Genomic DNA, 17,556 nt, shown 5'->3' on the forward strand with positions numbered 1-17,556 from the left:
TATTTCTGAAAAATTATCAATACACCACAGAATGTGTGCTGTCTCCACTGCTTAATTTGTAATGAAAGAGGTGCCAGGGCTCAAGCAATCAGGTGCTGGGGCTCAAACAAATTTTTTACTTTCATAACTGATGAGACAAGCCTGGAGGTGCTGGGGCTATAGACTGCCAAGCCTCGAGGTGACAGGGTTCAGCCCTGGCACAAATTAAGCACTGGATGTCTCAGACTATGACTATGATTTTTGTCATGCAAATTTTTAGTCAATTTCATGGCAGTGGTACAGGGAAAAATCCCATTGAGGAAAAGGTCAGAGCCCAAGGTGGTGGTGGGAGAGGAGGAACAAGCCCACTCTGCATTCACCCTGTAACAGTGTCCCGCAGGGCTGAGCCTGGCTTCCTGTTCTGGGCGTTGTGACTTTGGGTGCTAGGTTGCAAGTTTGGCTCGTATACCCTTCCATCTCCATCTAAGGAGAGGCAGATGTGTCAAACCTAAGTGGTGCTGCAACCACATGGACCAGATCTCACACACGGAGCGGAGAGCCAGGCCCAAAGGAGCTGCCACTGTGGGGGTCTCAAACATTATTAAAATTCACGATTACCATGAACACTTGACCTCCGTGCCAAAATCATAACCTAAGGCCTTGTCCTCACTTACTGGGGGATTGATAATCAGCGATCGATGCATCGGTGGTCGATTTAGCAGGTCTAGTGAAGACCTGCTAAATCGACCGCAGATCGTTCTCCCGTCGACTCCTGTACTCCACCTGAATGAGAAGCGCAAGGGGAGTCGATGGGAGAGCGTCTCCAGTTGACATCGCATAGTGTGGACCCCGCGGTAAGTAGATCTAAGTATGTCAACTTCAGTTACGTTATTCACATAGCTGAATTTGAGTAACTTAGATCGATCTCCCCCCGCAGCGTAGACAAGGCCTTACAAGCTTGCACTCCTCCTCCTCCTCGTAGTTCTGACCAGGGGTCTCTACTCCGCCCTACCAGCACCGCAGCCACCTCTTCTACACATACCTTGTGCCTGCGGGGATCATGTGTCAGTGGCCCCACAGTTATGCAGAGAGCCCTCTGCAACCCCACTGTCACAGAAGTAAGAGGTGGGTCCCAGCGTAGACAAGCACACATGCCGCAGGAGTACTAGGAGGCCGAGTGCTTACGGTACGAGAGGCTTAAAATTCCACCTATTCTACAAGAAAGCTGTGTCGCGTGTACAGGGAAGTGATGTTATTCAATGTCATTCACCTCGAAGGACAAGAAATCTTCTGCAAGGCAGAACTAGATGTGGTACTAATCACACATTGTGGTAGCTGTAATGCTCTGGGCAACACAAAAAGAGTTCTGATTAGTTCTGACTGAGTTCTCAAACACACAAGCTGGAATTGTTGTCAGCCAATCAGAATGCTACCTCAAAACCAGACAAATAAAGTAGAAATAAAGAAAAAATAAAATGGCTTGAGTTTGTTTTGTTTCTCTTTACCTTGAGCTCATCTGCATCATAGAAGTCTATGCGCACAGCAGGGACCATCCAGGTCTGGAAGAGAGTCGCCAGGATCTGTTTGGCAATAGCATCTGCAATGAGGTGGAAGTGAAGAGGGTTTCGCCTGGTATAAAAAGGGAGAGAAGGAGACATAGAAACCTTTGAACCAAGCTCCAATTATAAACAAAGGACACCGAAATCTACAAAACTTTACCCAACTCTACTATAGCATAACATATAGCACCTAGCATAATGGAGTCCAGGTCCATGGCTGAGGCTCCTAGGCGCTACCACAATCCACATGCATTAATTAATAATCACAGAAACATAGGATCAGCTTTTCAGCAGAATGTGCATCGGTGTGGTTCTATTTATTTCAATGGAACTGTGCTAATTTACATACATCAGATGAAGAGCTGGCCTATAAAGTCCAATTCAGTCTTCTAAAGGATAATAGTCCGCTTTGGGGACCTGAACTGACAAGGTGATAGCATTTACCCTTCTGGGTCACCCTGGTGGTCTCTCTGTGTGACGACAATACTTGCCCCTCGGGAAGCAGGGAGAAGAGAGGTTCAAAAATAACCCCCCAAACATGGTGGTGTTCCAGTTCCATTGAGCCTGCACAAACCATTGATTCAAAACACACAGGTACGGTGACGCTTGAAAAAAATCATTTTTTTTAAAATTTCAATGGGAAAAAAAACAAATTTTTATTTTCAACCCTTCCCCCTGATTTTTATCAATGTTAATTTAATGCAAATTTCTTCAGAGTGTCAGGAGCCTGGATGAGCCCCCAGCCGCGGGGAAAGCCACCTGGCTTCTGAATGGCTCCTATCAGGGGCTCACACTCCTCCTCGTAGTTCTGACCAGAGGTCTCTACTCCGCCCTACCAGCACCGCAGCCACCTCTTCTACACACATCTTGCGCCTGCGGGGATCATGTGTCAATGGCCCCACAGCCATGCAGAGAGCCCTCTGCAACCCCACTGTCACAGAAGTAAGAGCGGGGTCCTGGCCAGCACCGCCTGCTGGTGAGTGAGAGAGCAGATCCGTGACAGCAGGGCTAAAGAGGGCGCTATGTGCCACAGGGCTGGCGACACCCAAACCCTGCAGGCACAAGGTGGGTCAACAATGGATTGATTTTTTTTCATTGATTGCAATGTGTCCACTGAAATCAACGTTGACCAACCTTTATCAATTGAAATTGAATCCTGCCAAGCCTAGGTACGGCCTAGTCATCAGTGCTAGGAGAACCTGGAGCTAGCCGTCCCAAGCCAATGCCTCTCAGCTACTGTAACAATGAAAGGCCTCAAGAAATTGATTGGCTGGGTATTGTAAACCCCCTCATGCCCCTACCCCCATAAAGAAGGAAGGGTTGGAGGAAACCAGACACAAAGAGAAAATTCTGTTTAAAAATGTGTCTAACTCGGATTCACACTAAGATTCATATGAGCTGGGCTAAATCAAATGCATCCAATCAGGATGAGCGATTAACCAGAGTTAACTGAGTTGAAAGGTTTGATAAAGCTTGCAGAACACTTTCACTGCAATAGGAGCTGTCACATTACAAACTCTTTGGTTAAATCACCTTTCTTTGCTTCCCTCTTTGGGGAAGGGAGAACAACAGTCTGATCTTTATTCAACTTACGTGGTAGAAGCATGGAGACCTGTCAGTGAAATTTAGCTATGATTGGTAGTAAGAAGGGGTACTGCATATTTATCCATAGGCTGGCAACTTCGCCATCAACAAAGAGGGATGGGAATTTGTGAAAGCCACTAAGAAGACAGATGGTCCATTTAGCCCTTAGCATCAGCACAACCTTCTTTTGATCTCCTGGGAGGCGTAATGGAGTCTCATTTATGTGGAATTTATAAAGGTAAATGGGTGCACTTGTCAAAGGACATTTTTCATCCACAATGGAGGAACGTTTAATTTCAGATGCTGGGGAAGGTGATGGTTGCTACTAAATTCTGCAATGTGAATAAGAACTGGGGGAATCCATGTATATTTAGGCCCATGAGTGTTTAAGATGGTCCATTCTATTTTGCTTTGGTTTCACCCAAAAGGTCAAGTGTCTTCTCTTTCCCTATTCTCTGCCCCAGAGAACAATCTGTGCATTTTTTTATTGTCATTCCCTTTCTGCTCTAAGGAAGGGCATTCAGTTTTTCCTCAATGAACACAGCCAATCAAAAGAGCGTGAACATGTTTAAAATGAACAGGATATAAAATGGTAGCACATGTTCCAGCAGAAAAAGACAATCATAGTAACATTAGCTGTCAGCAACACAGTTTGTTGTGCTTCAGACACAAACTTTCTGCATGTGGGGTTTGAGCCAACACTCACTGAAGTCAGTGGAGTCATTCAGTGGGGATGTGGATCACGCCACCCATTTGAGAAAGAGGTATAAAGACTACAATTAGCAGTAATAACATGTGGATGTACAAGAAGATGGTGGAATAATTTCAGAGCTCTAACCTCACCCAATCTGAATTCAACATCAAACAAATTAAGCTATAGTGGTCCCCAGTGTAGAGGAATTGAGAGTGTTGTAACCTTTAGCATGCCCTGGGGCAGGGAGAGAATGGAGAAGGAATTCAGTCATTTGCCAGCTGCTGAGTATCCCATTAGCAAACCAACGTGGCAACAGTAACATATCTAGGTCTGCTTCACTAACCAAGCACGAGAGGAGAGGATGACACCATGGGTCATCTAAATTCCCCAGTAAGAGAAAACAGGTAGTTTGCCAAGAAAATCTGAGAACAGAGATTAAGAAAAGCATTTCATTGGCAGAGAAAAAGCCAGGGGAAACAGTACAAAAGCAGTAAATTTGGGAACAGACAAAGCAATATGTCAAGGTGTGTTGCTAAGAGTGAAAATTCCATAGGCCCTTCTATCCAGAAGAATTTGAGGTTGACCTCACTTTGGACATCTAATGTAATGTTTGCAGATATCTCCCAGTTGCTTTTGTTTTGTAGCCTTTCAGGGCCATTAATTCATATAACTCAAATTGGACTGGAAAAGGAGTAAAACTGAGAGGAGAAAAAAGTTTCCCTTTATTTTAAACCATGAGCTAATAAAATAAAGTTATACCAAATACTAATAGATGAAATAAAGCAACAGAAAGGAAAAACATAATTCTTATATAAAGAAATTCATATGTTTAGTGGCATTTCATACTAATTCAAATGACCCAATGTGTATCAAACTTAAATAGAAGTATGTAGGTGACATTTTCTTTAGTTTTGCTCCTCCTGGGGAAAAAGGAGTAGCTGTACTACTCAAAAACCTCTTTCAAGATGTTAGATCATGGTGAAGATTCAGCTGGAGGGAAAGTATGTGTCAGAGGCAAAATAGGGACTTCACAATTATGTTCCGAAAACAGATCCCAGTGACCTACTGACAGGTACAACTAAACGGTATACTGGCCAAGGCATGTCTTCGGTGAGGTGATTTAATTATGTAATCTATTAGGCCCGGATCTACTAATAGATTTAGGTGTTGCAATGCCTCACTTTTAGGCACCTAGAAAAATCACAGGAACAACTTCCCCGGCTCTGTGGATTGCGCTGGGGATTAGGCAGGAGATAGGCATCTTGATGCCCACAGTGAGGCAGCCCCACGCATGCCCAGAAGCAGGAGGATAGGCAACAAGGGAACTTTTACTGCAATGCCATAGATGCCAGGTGAGTTTAGGCACTTACAGAATTCAGCAGCCAAGCAGGAGCTGTGCATATTGCAGTGCTACCTATAAATAAGACGTAGACACCTAAGATCCTTTGTATATAGGGACCTGAGAGACTAGACCAAACTGTAAATAGTTCATAGCAATGACCAAACCCCACCAAGAATCCCTTAAGACCACAACAACTGAACTGTATCCAATAGATAATAATTGAGCCAGACTTAATAAGTAATAACCAACCCGAATGTAACAGAATGTTGCTGGAGGTCATTCCATCCAACTTTGAATCTAGTCTTTTTTTCCCTCAACGGTGGCATTAAACTACTGGATGTGGGGGTTTGTGTTGTGCACACATGGACGTTTGTGGAAGGGAGCAGCATCCTGACTCACTCTGAACTCCTTCTGAAACTCTAAGGCCATTGTATTGGCATTACCTGGGGACAGGGCCTTTGACCAGATATGGTGGCTGGATCGTTTCAAGGGCTATAGCAGTGGTTCTCAAACTTTTGTACCGGTGACCCCTTTCACATAACAAGCCTCCAAGTGTGACCCCACTTACAAATTAAAAACGCTTTTTTATATATTTAACGCCATTATAAATGCTGGACACAAAGCGGGATTTGGGGTGGAGGCTGACAGCTTGCAACCCCCCCATGTAATAACTTCCCGATCCCCTGAGGGGTCCCAACCCCCAGTTTGAGAGCCCCTGGTCTATAGGCTATGGGTTTCTGTGGAGTATTTGTGAAATGGGTTCATAAAGCTCTATGATAAACCAAACTCCACTGTAAGAGTCAATGGTTTGAACTCAGAATCCTTCTCATTACCAGAAGGCATGAAGCAGAGCTGTCCTCTTCCCCCTTTAGTATTTGCCAGTGTTATTGAACTACTAGCTGTAAGAATTGTGAACAACTCCACACAAAGTAAAATTTCATTAGACTCTGATGATGTTTTGATATACCTTTTGGAATCAATGAAATCTATTCCAACACTTAGACTGGTCTCTTTCCAATATGGAGAAACTTTGGACAAAAAGTATACAAATCTGAAAGAGAGGGTTTCATCTCACTCAATGGAAAGAGGAATCAGCTGAGAGCTGGCCTTCACGTACTTTTGGCAGTGTGTGGTTTGGAGGGATGTTTGTGTGTGGGGAGTGGGAGGGGGGCATCCATCTGTCAAAATGAGGCTGATGTGGGGAGGACACTCACGGTGGGCAAGGACGGTGAAGAAGTTTAAGTGGCAGCTGAAAAGAGTGGAAGTTGGCGGTGAGATAGTTATGTGTATGGAAAAACTGGGAAAAATTGTACTCTAATTACAAAGTAATGTGCTTTTGGAAAGTTATTTTGTTATTTTTGTATGTCTGTCTTGTCTTTTAAAATTCAAACTTGTCAGGGCAGGGACTGTCTTCTACTCCATGTTTCTACTCCATGTTTCATGTACCTGGTTGGGGCCTTTAGGCACTACCAGATGCAAAATAAATAATAAGGTTAATTAAAGAGCCTGTCCCCCATTCTTGAGTCAGATTCAGGAGACAGCTTTCTTGGGAGCTGGTCCAAGTCTCTGGACTGAACTCCCCCAGAAGCCAGGACCATCACAAACCCCACCACCTTCTGGTCCAAGTGCAAGGCACACTTCTTCAACCTGCCTTCACTCTCTCACACACACACACAGCAGCATGTACATTTCACAAAACAAAACAAAACTAAAATCGTACCCTACTCACGCAATTGCCCCCCCCACCCCTAGGGGCCTGGCTGAGAGCAAGAATAAACACTTATTTATAATAATTGTACCACTTAATGAACTACTGGAAGGTGCTCAGATACTACGATGATGAGGGAGCTATAAGAACCAGAATAAAATAGGACTAGAGAGGCCTTAAACTATCCATGGATGAAGATTCCTTATAATACATCACATCTGCAGAATTTAAATTTGTGGATTTGTGAACATTAAAATCTTTATTAAAACTTTAAAATATTTTAATGTAAACTAGGTTTTTATTGCACTGATCCTTGTCTTTTTTATTTTAAATATTATTTACTGTAAATATAAAATATTTATATTGAAGTGATCATTTTGCCCAATGATCAGTTACTTTGCACTTTCTTTCCCAGTCCTTTCCTCCATTTAGTGATGGCTTTAGTGTTCTGCACGTTTCCTGCTGCTTTAGAAACCATAGGGACTTTCTATCTTATTTACCATTATTTAAAAAGAAAACAGCCCTCATTTGACTCCGGCCAGTTGGTAGAAAGATAGTAACATTATAAATAATCCTCACCATGAATAAGCTGGGACATCTATCTACTTTTTTAAAATTAATGCATGCTGCTGGCTGAGTCCGTTGTACTCAGAAGTGTGACTGGCATAAGGTTAGCAATATAGCATCTCCCAAAGGGTTTGTCTTGTTTAGTAAAAGTGGTCCAGTTTAGGTCTGGTTTAGCTAGCACGCTAATTACACATTTCCTAAATTTAACCTTTTTTTCCTAGATGAGATGCAGGATAACAGCTTTAGCTTGATTTTTAGCTAGTGGAAACACACAAGTCATGACACTCAGATCCACTCTGCATAGAAACAACCCCTCTCATTAGGAGTCAAATTCTAAAACCTGCACAGAGAGGGGACAGGAAGGTCTGCAAGGCTCCCTTTCTCATCTTGCTGAACAAGCAAGCAGGGGATCTGGCCCCCTAAATATCAACTGAGGCTAGGGCTATCTATGCAGAGACCCATGCCTTAGTAGCACTCCCTGGTCAGGTCACAGCTGGAGTAACTTTTTTGGGGTACAGGGGGAGGTAAAAGGAAACATTGGATATTTTCAGCTGAAAATTAGTTTAAACTTAAGCCACGGTTCATTACATTGTACTCTGCATGTAAACAATGCTGTCTTGGAAATGAGCATACATTTTAAAGATTAGCTTGACTGGAAAGAAAGGACCTTATGGTTAGTAGGAGCTGTTAATCTGGAGAAATGTTCATACAGGTCTCCGTGGTGCATTATGCAGGTGGAATGGGAGGGGCGCAAGTGGTTGGTTCAGAGGGTGTGAGTACGATTTCATGTCAGCTGTAGTTTCAAAGGCTGACTTGGTTTGGAGATGTCTTCTTCTATTCCCATTTGTGCACAACACAATTCAGCATAGTCGACAGGCTTTTGGGAACGAGTGGGATCTGACTAGCAGCAGGCATTTCAAGTCAGAGATGAGTTGCATTGAAGGAGCTGTATGTGTGTGAAAGGTGGGATGGAGGCTTGCTTGCTTGCTCTATACCTGGCTTTAAACTAATGTTGTTATGCTGCACTTTTATGATCACTATGTTCACTCTCAAATATATTTGTAAAAGAGTGAAATGTACATGCATCCAAGCATGTTGTCTAAGACCTTTTTAGATTCTTCTGATCATTGATCTTCAGGCAGACGTGATCTAGCAGGCGCAAGATTTAACACTGCCAGCAATGAAGAAAAATTGAAGGATTGTGCCATGTAACCGAAGGAGTGTAGATTGCAAGAAAGTGCAGCTGTTTATAATGTGGGCCGACACTGTGCAGCTTCTCTCAGGCAGCTCTGCTAATGCACCTCAGCCTTGCCCTAGAACACCCCCGGAACACATCCTGTTGTCTGAGAACTTGGCCTCTTCCAGGCAAACGCTCTTGTTGTCCCCCCTCCTCCTGCTGTATTTCATTTGGTGTTTGTTGTAAGAGCACTGATTTGATTGCAATGAGTTTGTCTGGCATTCATGCGGATGTCACACATGCTTTTATCAGAGTTTCATTGTAATTTAGTAATTAAAGGATGCTTCACCTAGAGTGTCACTGTGTATTTTAATACAAAAGAGGTCCCTAGACTGCCTTATACAGTCTGTGGCAATTTTCTGAGAAAAGGATGTCATGTCAATCTAATCATCCTCCCTCCTGTGCATTAACATATTTATTATATCCCTACCTTTGAGCTGGAGTGCACTAAAGAAAGACAAAAGACAGCAGGCATGCTGGGTCATTAAGAATGTAGACAACAGGAGCTTCTAAAGATGGAGCATGCTATCCCCTCTCTCCTGCTTGAACATGCAGAAAATTTTGCATATTGGTCATGTTATCTCTCTGTGGGTCTTTCTCTGCCAGCTATTAAAACAGCAAGTTTGTGATTCCAGACATACCATACAGATCATGGGACACAAGCGAAGCTACTTATCCAGGCAGTTTGGAAACTATTTTTGTATTCAAGCACCAGGGAGTGGGAAGAGAAGGAGGTAGATGGTACAGTGATATTAGCGGATGTCTTCCTTATAGGAACACCTAGGTTCAAAACGGTACCTCATTCCCCAGTAAAAAGGAGCTGAATCAGAAAACATTCGTTCACGCCACAAAATCACAAGAGCTTTTAGCACAGTTTGATGTAATTGACACACTTTTCTCAGGGGCAACTCAGCAGAATTGGAGTAGCACGGAGTTTGCAGGCTATGAAAAACAAGCATTGACTGTGCTGCATGGGGGGAAGCTTCCGTCAGCCCTCAATCCTGACCTGCCTGGTGTTCCTACTCTCCCGCTGTGGTCATCTGAATTGCTAATTATGCCAGACTATATGGATGGTTTGTGATGTGGATAATTTTCTAATAGGGACTTGGTTGAGACCATCCAACTCATTTCATTTGTGATCTAAGTAGAGTGACCATATTTTCCCAAAGGGAAAATGGGACATCCAAGGGGCTGGCCCAAGCCACCCTACCACCCACCCATGCAGGGCCAGCCCAAGGCCCCCCTCTCCTCCCCATGTGCAGGGAGGCCCAAGTCCCCCTGCTGCCTGCCCATGTGGGGCCAGCCTGGCCCAAGCTACTTTCCTGAGCCCTTCCTCCCAGGTGGGGCTGGCGTTGCTGCCCCCCCAGCCCCACACGTTCCTCCACGCCCCACTAGGAGTCACACATCTATTGGCAAAAGTGGGCACTAATCCCATCTGCTTTTGGCAACTGATTATTACTTGGCAACAGCAAACAGGACAAATGCCCACTTCGGCCAAATAAAAAGTCAGGACGGCCAGGACAGAACTTAAAAAAGAGACTGTCCTGGCCAAAATGGGATGTATGATCACCCTAGATCTAAGATAAATTTAGAAGTAATTTTCCCAAGGTGAAGGCACTAACCCAATCCATCAGACATTTTTAATGCATAAGATGATGAGAAAAATGTTTCTAGAGCACCTCTAAGTCCCATTTTCAAAAGTGACTTAGCAGTCTAGTTCCTACTGACTTTCAATAAGACTTAGGCTCCTAAGTGCCAGGTCACTTTTGAAAATGGGACTTAGGGTAAAATTTCAAAAGCACCCATGTTTCTAATACTGTAAAGTTGTGGCCTGCCTTAGAAACACATATAAACTGTCCCGTGCTGCAAATCTTATTCCCATAAATATTCTTGAACTACCTAGAATACTGTTAAAAGTAGTTCTTTACTAGATCTTTCATAAGCTAAATGCACCTCATATCTCATACAAAGACATGTCAAACACAGCAACCAATATATCCATGAACAATCATGCAAACACACATGTACTTATCTCTAAGTTAAGTAGCCCCACTTACTTTAGTGAAACTGTTCACATGCTCAAAGTTGAGCACATGCATAAGTGTCTGAAGAACTGGGGCCATCAATTATAACATGAAAGCTATGAGAATGGGAATTGATGGTAACTAAACTAACCAGGATAGACAGTCAAAAAAACCCACTCTATTTCTAGATTAAATAATATGAGTGACATCTAATTTCTAAGTAGGAGTTACAAGTCAATACTGGATGGTAATTAAAACTTATGTACAGTAATAACTATACCCCATGGAGAACATTTAGCTGTAAAGGAGTTAATTTGAGAGTTCAAGATCTCTGTCATTCTTTGCATCTCAAACATCTTCTTAAACTTGTCAAGCTGTTTTTACTGGTGTTCCTTTTTGCAACAATTTCAATGTTCAATTTCATTTATAGCAGCAGGAAAATGTATCTATAATTGCTAACTTGCTTTTACTTTCCAGTGATCTTAGAAATAGAGAACTAAGGGAGGAAACAGTAAATCCCTTGCCCCTCATTGTCTGTAAAAACAACAACAACAAAATTATTTCTAAAGTTCCCTATATGTCAGTGCAAAACAAACAAACAATAGGAGAATGGGGTCATTCTTTCCTCTTTATGTTCTCTCCAAAAGCTTAGGGAACAGGCAGTTTTTAATCTTAGAATCAGAGGACTGGAAGGGACCTCAAGAGGTCATCTAGTCCAGTCCCCTGCACTCATGGCAGTATTATCTAGACCATTCCTGACAGGTGTTTGTCTAACCTGCTTTTAAAAATCTCCAATGATGGAGATTCCACAATCTCCCTAGGCAATTTATTCCCGTGCTTAACCACCCTGACAGTTAGGAAGCTTTTCCTAATGTCCAACCTAAACCTCCCTTGCTGCAGTTTAAACCCATTGTTTCTTGTCCTATCCTCAGAGGTTAAGAAGAACAATTTTTCTCCTTCCTCCTTGTAACAACCTTTTATGTACTTGATAACTTATCATTCCCCTCTCCGTCCCCCCACCAATCTCTTTTCCAGACTAAACAAACCCAATTTTTTCTATCTTCCCCCCATAGATCATGGTTTCTAGACCTTTAATAATTTGTTGCTCTTCTCTGGACTCTCTCCAGTGTGTCTACATCCTTCCTCAAATGTGGCACCCAGAAATGGACACAATATTCCAGTTGAGGCCTAATCAGCACGGAGCAGAGTGGAAGAATTACTTCTCATGTCTTGCTTACAACACTCCTGCTAATACACCCCAGAATGATGTTTGCTTTTTTTGCAACAGCGTTACACTGTTGACTCATCTTTAGCTTCTGGTCCACTATGACTCCCAGATCCCTTTCCACAGTACTCCTTAAAATCAATAATAGACAATAGTTAAGCTGTTGCAAACCTCTGTGTAGACACACACATTTCAGTTTAATAGTTTAGCTTGAACCTGTTCCTAATCAACTTAAGTTAAACTGAAATAAGCCTGACTTAAAGTGAAATAGTGTCAATACAGCATTTTTCACCAGTTTAAATTTAAGGTCACACCCTAAGTTAAACCAGTTCAACTATGTGTATAGATAAGCCCAGGATTCTTCTACTACTGTCACTGTAAGGGAATGTTTACACTGTAATTTGGAGGTGTCACTGCAGCACACATAGACATACCCGAGCTAGCTGTGATCTAGCTAACTCAAATCTAGCTCAGGAAATAAAGACAGTGAAGTCTCAGAAGCTCAGAGAGCTACAGGGGCTAGCTCTCCCCACCTGGGACCCTGGGTACATACTAGAGCAGCTGGTGTCCATGATCTAACATTTAATCTATCTTAGACCAAAGCTGACTCTAGTATTTCTACATGTGCTGCAATCAAACCCCCAACTGCAGTGTAGACATACCCTTAGGGTCACATTTTGATACCCTTGTTCACATTGAGTATTCCACAAATGGTCTCACTGGACATGATCCTCTACTGCCTTGCACTTTGTGCAGTCATTTACAGCTGTATTAAGTAGGGCTCACACCTCCCTTCTGATTTAGGAGTATTTTTCATTCACTTTACACTGGTAATAAGTGACTACACAAGCTGCAAGGCAGTGAAGAATCATGCCTACTGGCTTCAATGGGACCACTCCTGGTGCCAGGTGTAACATTGACCATGAGTAAGGGCAAAGTATTCATTCTTAGCACGTTTTGATAACCTACTTAGTCTGATTTAGGTTGATCATCTCTCTCCACCCTTTCCACCCCTTCCCCTCCCCACCCCCAGGAAAACATTTCACTACATGTACACTTACAGCGGTTTGTAGAGTACAGGCATTACAGGCTTAGCTACACTCCACAGCGAACGGCAAGCTGCATTCACACTTGATACTGTGATATGTAGCAATATGCCACAGTGAAAGGCTCTGGCAGCGGAGAGGCAGTGGGGAAAGACTTTCATCATGGTGAGGAGGAAGCAGGACACTACACTGCTAAAAATAGCAGTGTAGACGTGGGAGGCACAGCTTGGGCATGTGGAGAGTCACGCAGGGTATAGACCCTGGGGAGGTTCAGGCTTGTAGGGCACTCTACTCGTCTAAGCTATGCCTCCCCATCTACATTGCTATTTATACCCTGGCTAGCTGAGGCATGCAGCATCTGTACTCTACACGCCATTCTGAGCGTAGACACACCTTTTTGTTGTCCCTCACCAAGATGACCAATGAGCATAAGATGAGTACACACCATTACGCACAATGCCAATATTCTAGGAGTGCCATTTCTTTTGGCGACTGGACATGTCTTCTTCAGTCTCAAACACGGTCACCCTCTACTAGCTCTAACTGCACTTGATGTGCTAAGGCCAGATTGCGAATACCATGTGCTCACTGAAGACACAGGAGTGCACAATCTAGACCTTGGTGAGTATATTGTGTACGGTAACAGGTCTACTTTGTAAAAATATGGTGTAAACTATAGGCTGGGGCAACATAATCACCATGTTTGTATATAAATCTACACCTGTGCCATAAACTATTAGACCTAGGCCTAATGAGTATTATATTGTTATTTTACATCACTCAAGTGTGCTAGGCATTTTATAGTACAGATAGACAGACAAAGTCCCTATGCTCCCGTAATGTATTGGGTGTAACTGACTGGACCACTCATCCATGAGCCCACTACAGAAGTCTGCATGAAGGAGGAGTTGTAAACTACTCCTGGAACAGTGGGGGGTAGATGTAAATTCCAACCTCTCTTGCTTCCAAACAAACAGGATTACTTGCTGTAGCCTGGCAAGGAGAGCTGATCTCCCCCGAAGGGAGAGTTTGAAAGAGCAAGTGCTTATTTTGTTGGACCCAGACACACAACATACAAGAAGAGAAAGCCACTTTTACCTGTGAAATAAGACTGATTTGACAAGCGTGACAACATCCCGACTGGCGTTGTACCCAGCACAAACAATGGCGACGTGGATCGTCTGAGGGAGAAAAGGAAACAAAAGGAACAAAAATAAAGCCTTTTTTGTGTTTTATCATTCATGAAAGAAAAAACATACATGACAGGGCTATATTTATTGCGGCAATTGTTGGAGATCGGAGTGGGTGGTCTGCAGCTGTTTGCAGCCCACTTGAGGCAGTTTTGTTAAAAACATTTTAATTGAGTTATAACACCATCATCATTCCAAAGTCATTACTGTTGCTAAATTACATCTGATGTAGGAAAGACATTGTATTTATCAACTGTGTGAGTATTTTATATTTGTGTGTGTATGTATTCCATATAGATCTGTAATTTCTGTGTATACTATTCAAAGTATGCAAATATGTAGAGACATTTTAAACACTATTTTATCTACTGTACTGAGATTTACAAATGTATGTATGTTTGTTATAAGCAGACAAGTTCAGGAATTTTACATCATCTAAAAGCTAAATATGGTTATTTAGCTTTTAATGTGAGGGGGAGCAAGGATGGAGGAAGACACAAAAATAGTTTTACCACTTCTCCCCCACGCTCCTTTGAATCTGAGGCAGAGATTTGGCAAGTTCTTCTTATAGGCTCAAGGAGGGGTAGGGAAAGGTAAAAAGGTGCTACTGGTCCCCAGCAATAATTATTAACTAACTTGACATTTACCCTGCTCTGAATGGTTCACAGTAAATAATTGCCATTGCTTTGGGAAATAGAAAATTAACCTTTACAGATTTTGATTTGAACATCCCCACTCTTCCTTTTTTTCTTTTAAATGAACAAAGAGGGCTCACCACGCTGACAGAACAAAGCTCTGAAACTGGACATAGCTGTAAAGGTGTAGGGATGCCTAGCTGGTTTCCATTTGAAGCTTGGCTAGCTAGTTTCTCACTCAGACAGCTCTCACTTTCTGGAGGGAGTCCACTATGCAGAGAACAAATAGGAATTCTCACTCCTCACCTAGTCAGCAGTCCCCAAAAGTGGACTACAACACAGGCTGGAAAGATCTGTAGGTTTTGAGAGACATGTATTATCCATACAACCAGAATCTGGAGTGGTGGGTGGCAGGAAGAAGAGCTGCACCATGTGTTAGGTATCAGTAGGGCTATGATTTTGTCACAAGGTCACATAAATGATTGACTAGAGTTTGTGAAATTTAGAAATGGTGGTAAAAACATATTTGGTTAGCATCCCTCAGGTTTGACCCATCTGCCCTTCTGTCTCCATCTACAGGGGATAGATGGGCAAACCTGATGGGTGCTGTGTCCCCATGCACCAGGTTGCAACGCTCACATGAGGGAGCGGGGCCCAACTCCATGGGACAGGAGCCACTGCTCTAGGGTGAGTGCAGGGTGGGCTCGCTCTCCTCTCTCACCTTTCAGCCACCGTACCCCACTATATTATTGTGTATGATGATGTAGCAAAAACTACCTGTGACCTTTCTGTGACTTATTTTTCCCTGGGAAATTTACTAAAAAAAATTTCTTGACGAAATTGTAGCTTTAGGTATCAGTCACATTAGATGTATTGCAAGAAACTTTGGGAGCAACACTGTGAGGTATTCAATGCTATAAACTCACACTGAAGTCAGTGGAGTTGAGGCCATTCAGCACTTAGCAAGATCAGACCCGCGTCTGATATAACAAAACAAGATAGGTTGCTAGAGTAAGAGCAGTTTAACCTAAAACTGCTGCATCCATAGACTTGGATTCCGGTATATTTCTGATTGCACTATGCTTGGTTAATCTCCCATCTGGGTGTCTCCCAATTTATCTATGGCTTCATGGAGATCTAAGCCCTCACTGTCAATTAAAGTCATGTTAGCAGACCGGTTTTATACACAGCTTAAATTCTACTTTCTTCGGGTGATTGTAGACTAGGTACAATCATTCTGAAGCCATGTTATAGACTGGGCTTAGACACAATATTGCTTACAAGCAGAGTTTTGCCTGGTCTGTCCTGACCAGAAAAATCAGATTCTAAACTACGTTAGCATGAGCCTGTCCTGTCTCTAACCTCCCTTTTCTAAGCGAGTTGGTTGAGAAGTTACCAAAAATTTCTCTCTCGTGCCATCTGTCAGCTGCCAATGTCCTAGATCCCTCTCAGTCAGGCTTCAGGCCAGAGCACAATAGAGAGACGGTACTTGTTGCTCTGTTGAATTACTTCCCCCGGCCCAGAGGCAAGGGAAACATATCCATATGACTCCTGCTGGACCTCTTTGCAGCACTTGATACTACTGATCACCAGATGCTCCTCTCCTGCCTCCAAGACGCTGTGGGAATGAACAAAAATGCCCTGGAATATTTCAGAGGGTTATTATGGATAGCTGGTTCCCCATCTTCCAAAGCCTTCATCTGCAGTGTGCTGCAAGGCTTAGTCCAATCCCCCATATTATTCAACATTTGTACAAAGCCACTGGGAAAGCTGGTGAGATAAGATGGGCTGCAGCATCAGCAATACACAGGCACCAACCTGTTCTATATCTCCTTTCGCTCAAAGGCAAAGAGTGCCATCGCCCAGCTTTCTTTATGCCTACCCAAATTCAGAACCTGGATGAGGAGCAGTTTAAATCCAGGCACGACTGAGCGATGCTGGAAGGAAGAGGTAAGCACTTCAGAGAACTTGCGTCCTCTGTAATTCCTCACTATCAAGGACATCTCCCTCTGACTACTAAATTGGTCAGCAGCCATAGATTCTTTTGAAATTCCTCGATGTTCCTGGATACCCACTTCCATCTGCAACTGGCTAGAAGATTCTATCCATCCTATCAGACCCAGACCTGGCCACACTGACTCACACATTGTGACCTCCAGGACAATGGTCTTCAAGACTGTGTACGCAAGACCAAGTCACTTGTCTAACACAAGACACTGAAGATGACTTCAAGAAGGACAAAATAGTTGGTGCTGTCCTGATGGGACTTGTCAGCTGCATATGACACCGTATGGCATGTGGGGCTGCGGCAGGGTTCCTTCCCCACTCTGAACTCTGGGGTACAGATGTGGGGACCCACATGAAAAGACCCCCTAAGCTTATTTCTACCAGCTTAGGTTAAAACTTCCCCAAGCACAAATTTTTTTCTTGTGTCTTGGGTCCGGTATGCTGCCACCACCAAGCGATTTTAAAAAAGAATCAGGGAAGAGACCACTTGGAGACTTCTTCCCCCAAAATATCCCCCCAAGCCTTACACCCCCTTTCCTGGGGAGGCTTGAGAATAAACAAGATGAGCACAGACCAGCCTTGGATTTTTAGGACCCTAAAAACCCAATCAGATTCTTAAAAAACAGAACTTTATTAGAAGAACAAAACAAAGATAAAAGAACAACTCTGTAAGATTAGAATGGAAGATAATCTCAGAGGCAGTCAGATTCAAAACATAGAGAATTCTTCTAGGCAAGACCTTAAGTTACAAAAAGAAGC

The 17,556-nt window shown here is 43.1% G+C and overlaps 1 protein-coding gene across 4 annotated transcripts in view; it reads right to left on the reverse strand.

Moving 5' to 3' along the window:
* Positions 1-17,556, reverse strand: part of LARGE1 (LARGE xylosyl- and glucuronyltransferase 1) — a 375,539-nt gene that overhangs the window by 176,975 nt on the left and 181,008 nt on the right. For all 4 annotated transcript variants that reach the window (XM_043542469.1, XM_043542463.1, XM_043542466.1 and 1 more), the window contains 2 exons: positions 14,064-14,146; positions 1,485-1,608 (listed from right to left, as the gene is read on the reverse strand). In XM_043542469.1, the coding sequence (XP_043398404.1) occupies positions 1,485-1,608; positions 14,064-14,146 (207 nt within the window). The remainder of the gene's footprint in view (positions 1-1,484; positions 1,609-14,063; positions 14,147-17,556) is intronic.

This window comes from Chelonia mydas, chromosome 1 (genome assembly GCF_015237465.2).
Source record: "Chelonia mydas isolate rCheMyd1 chromosome 1, rCheMyd1.pri.v2, whole genome shotgun sequence".
NCBI classification, from domain to species: domain Eukaryota; kingdom Metazoa; phylum Chordata; order Testudines; family Cheloniidae; genus Chelonia; species Chelonia mydas.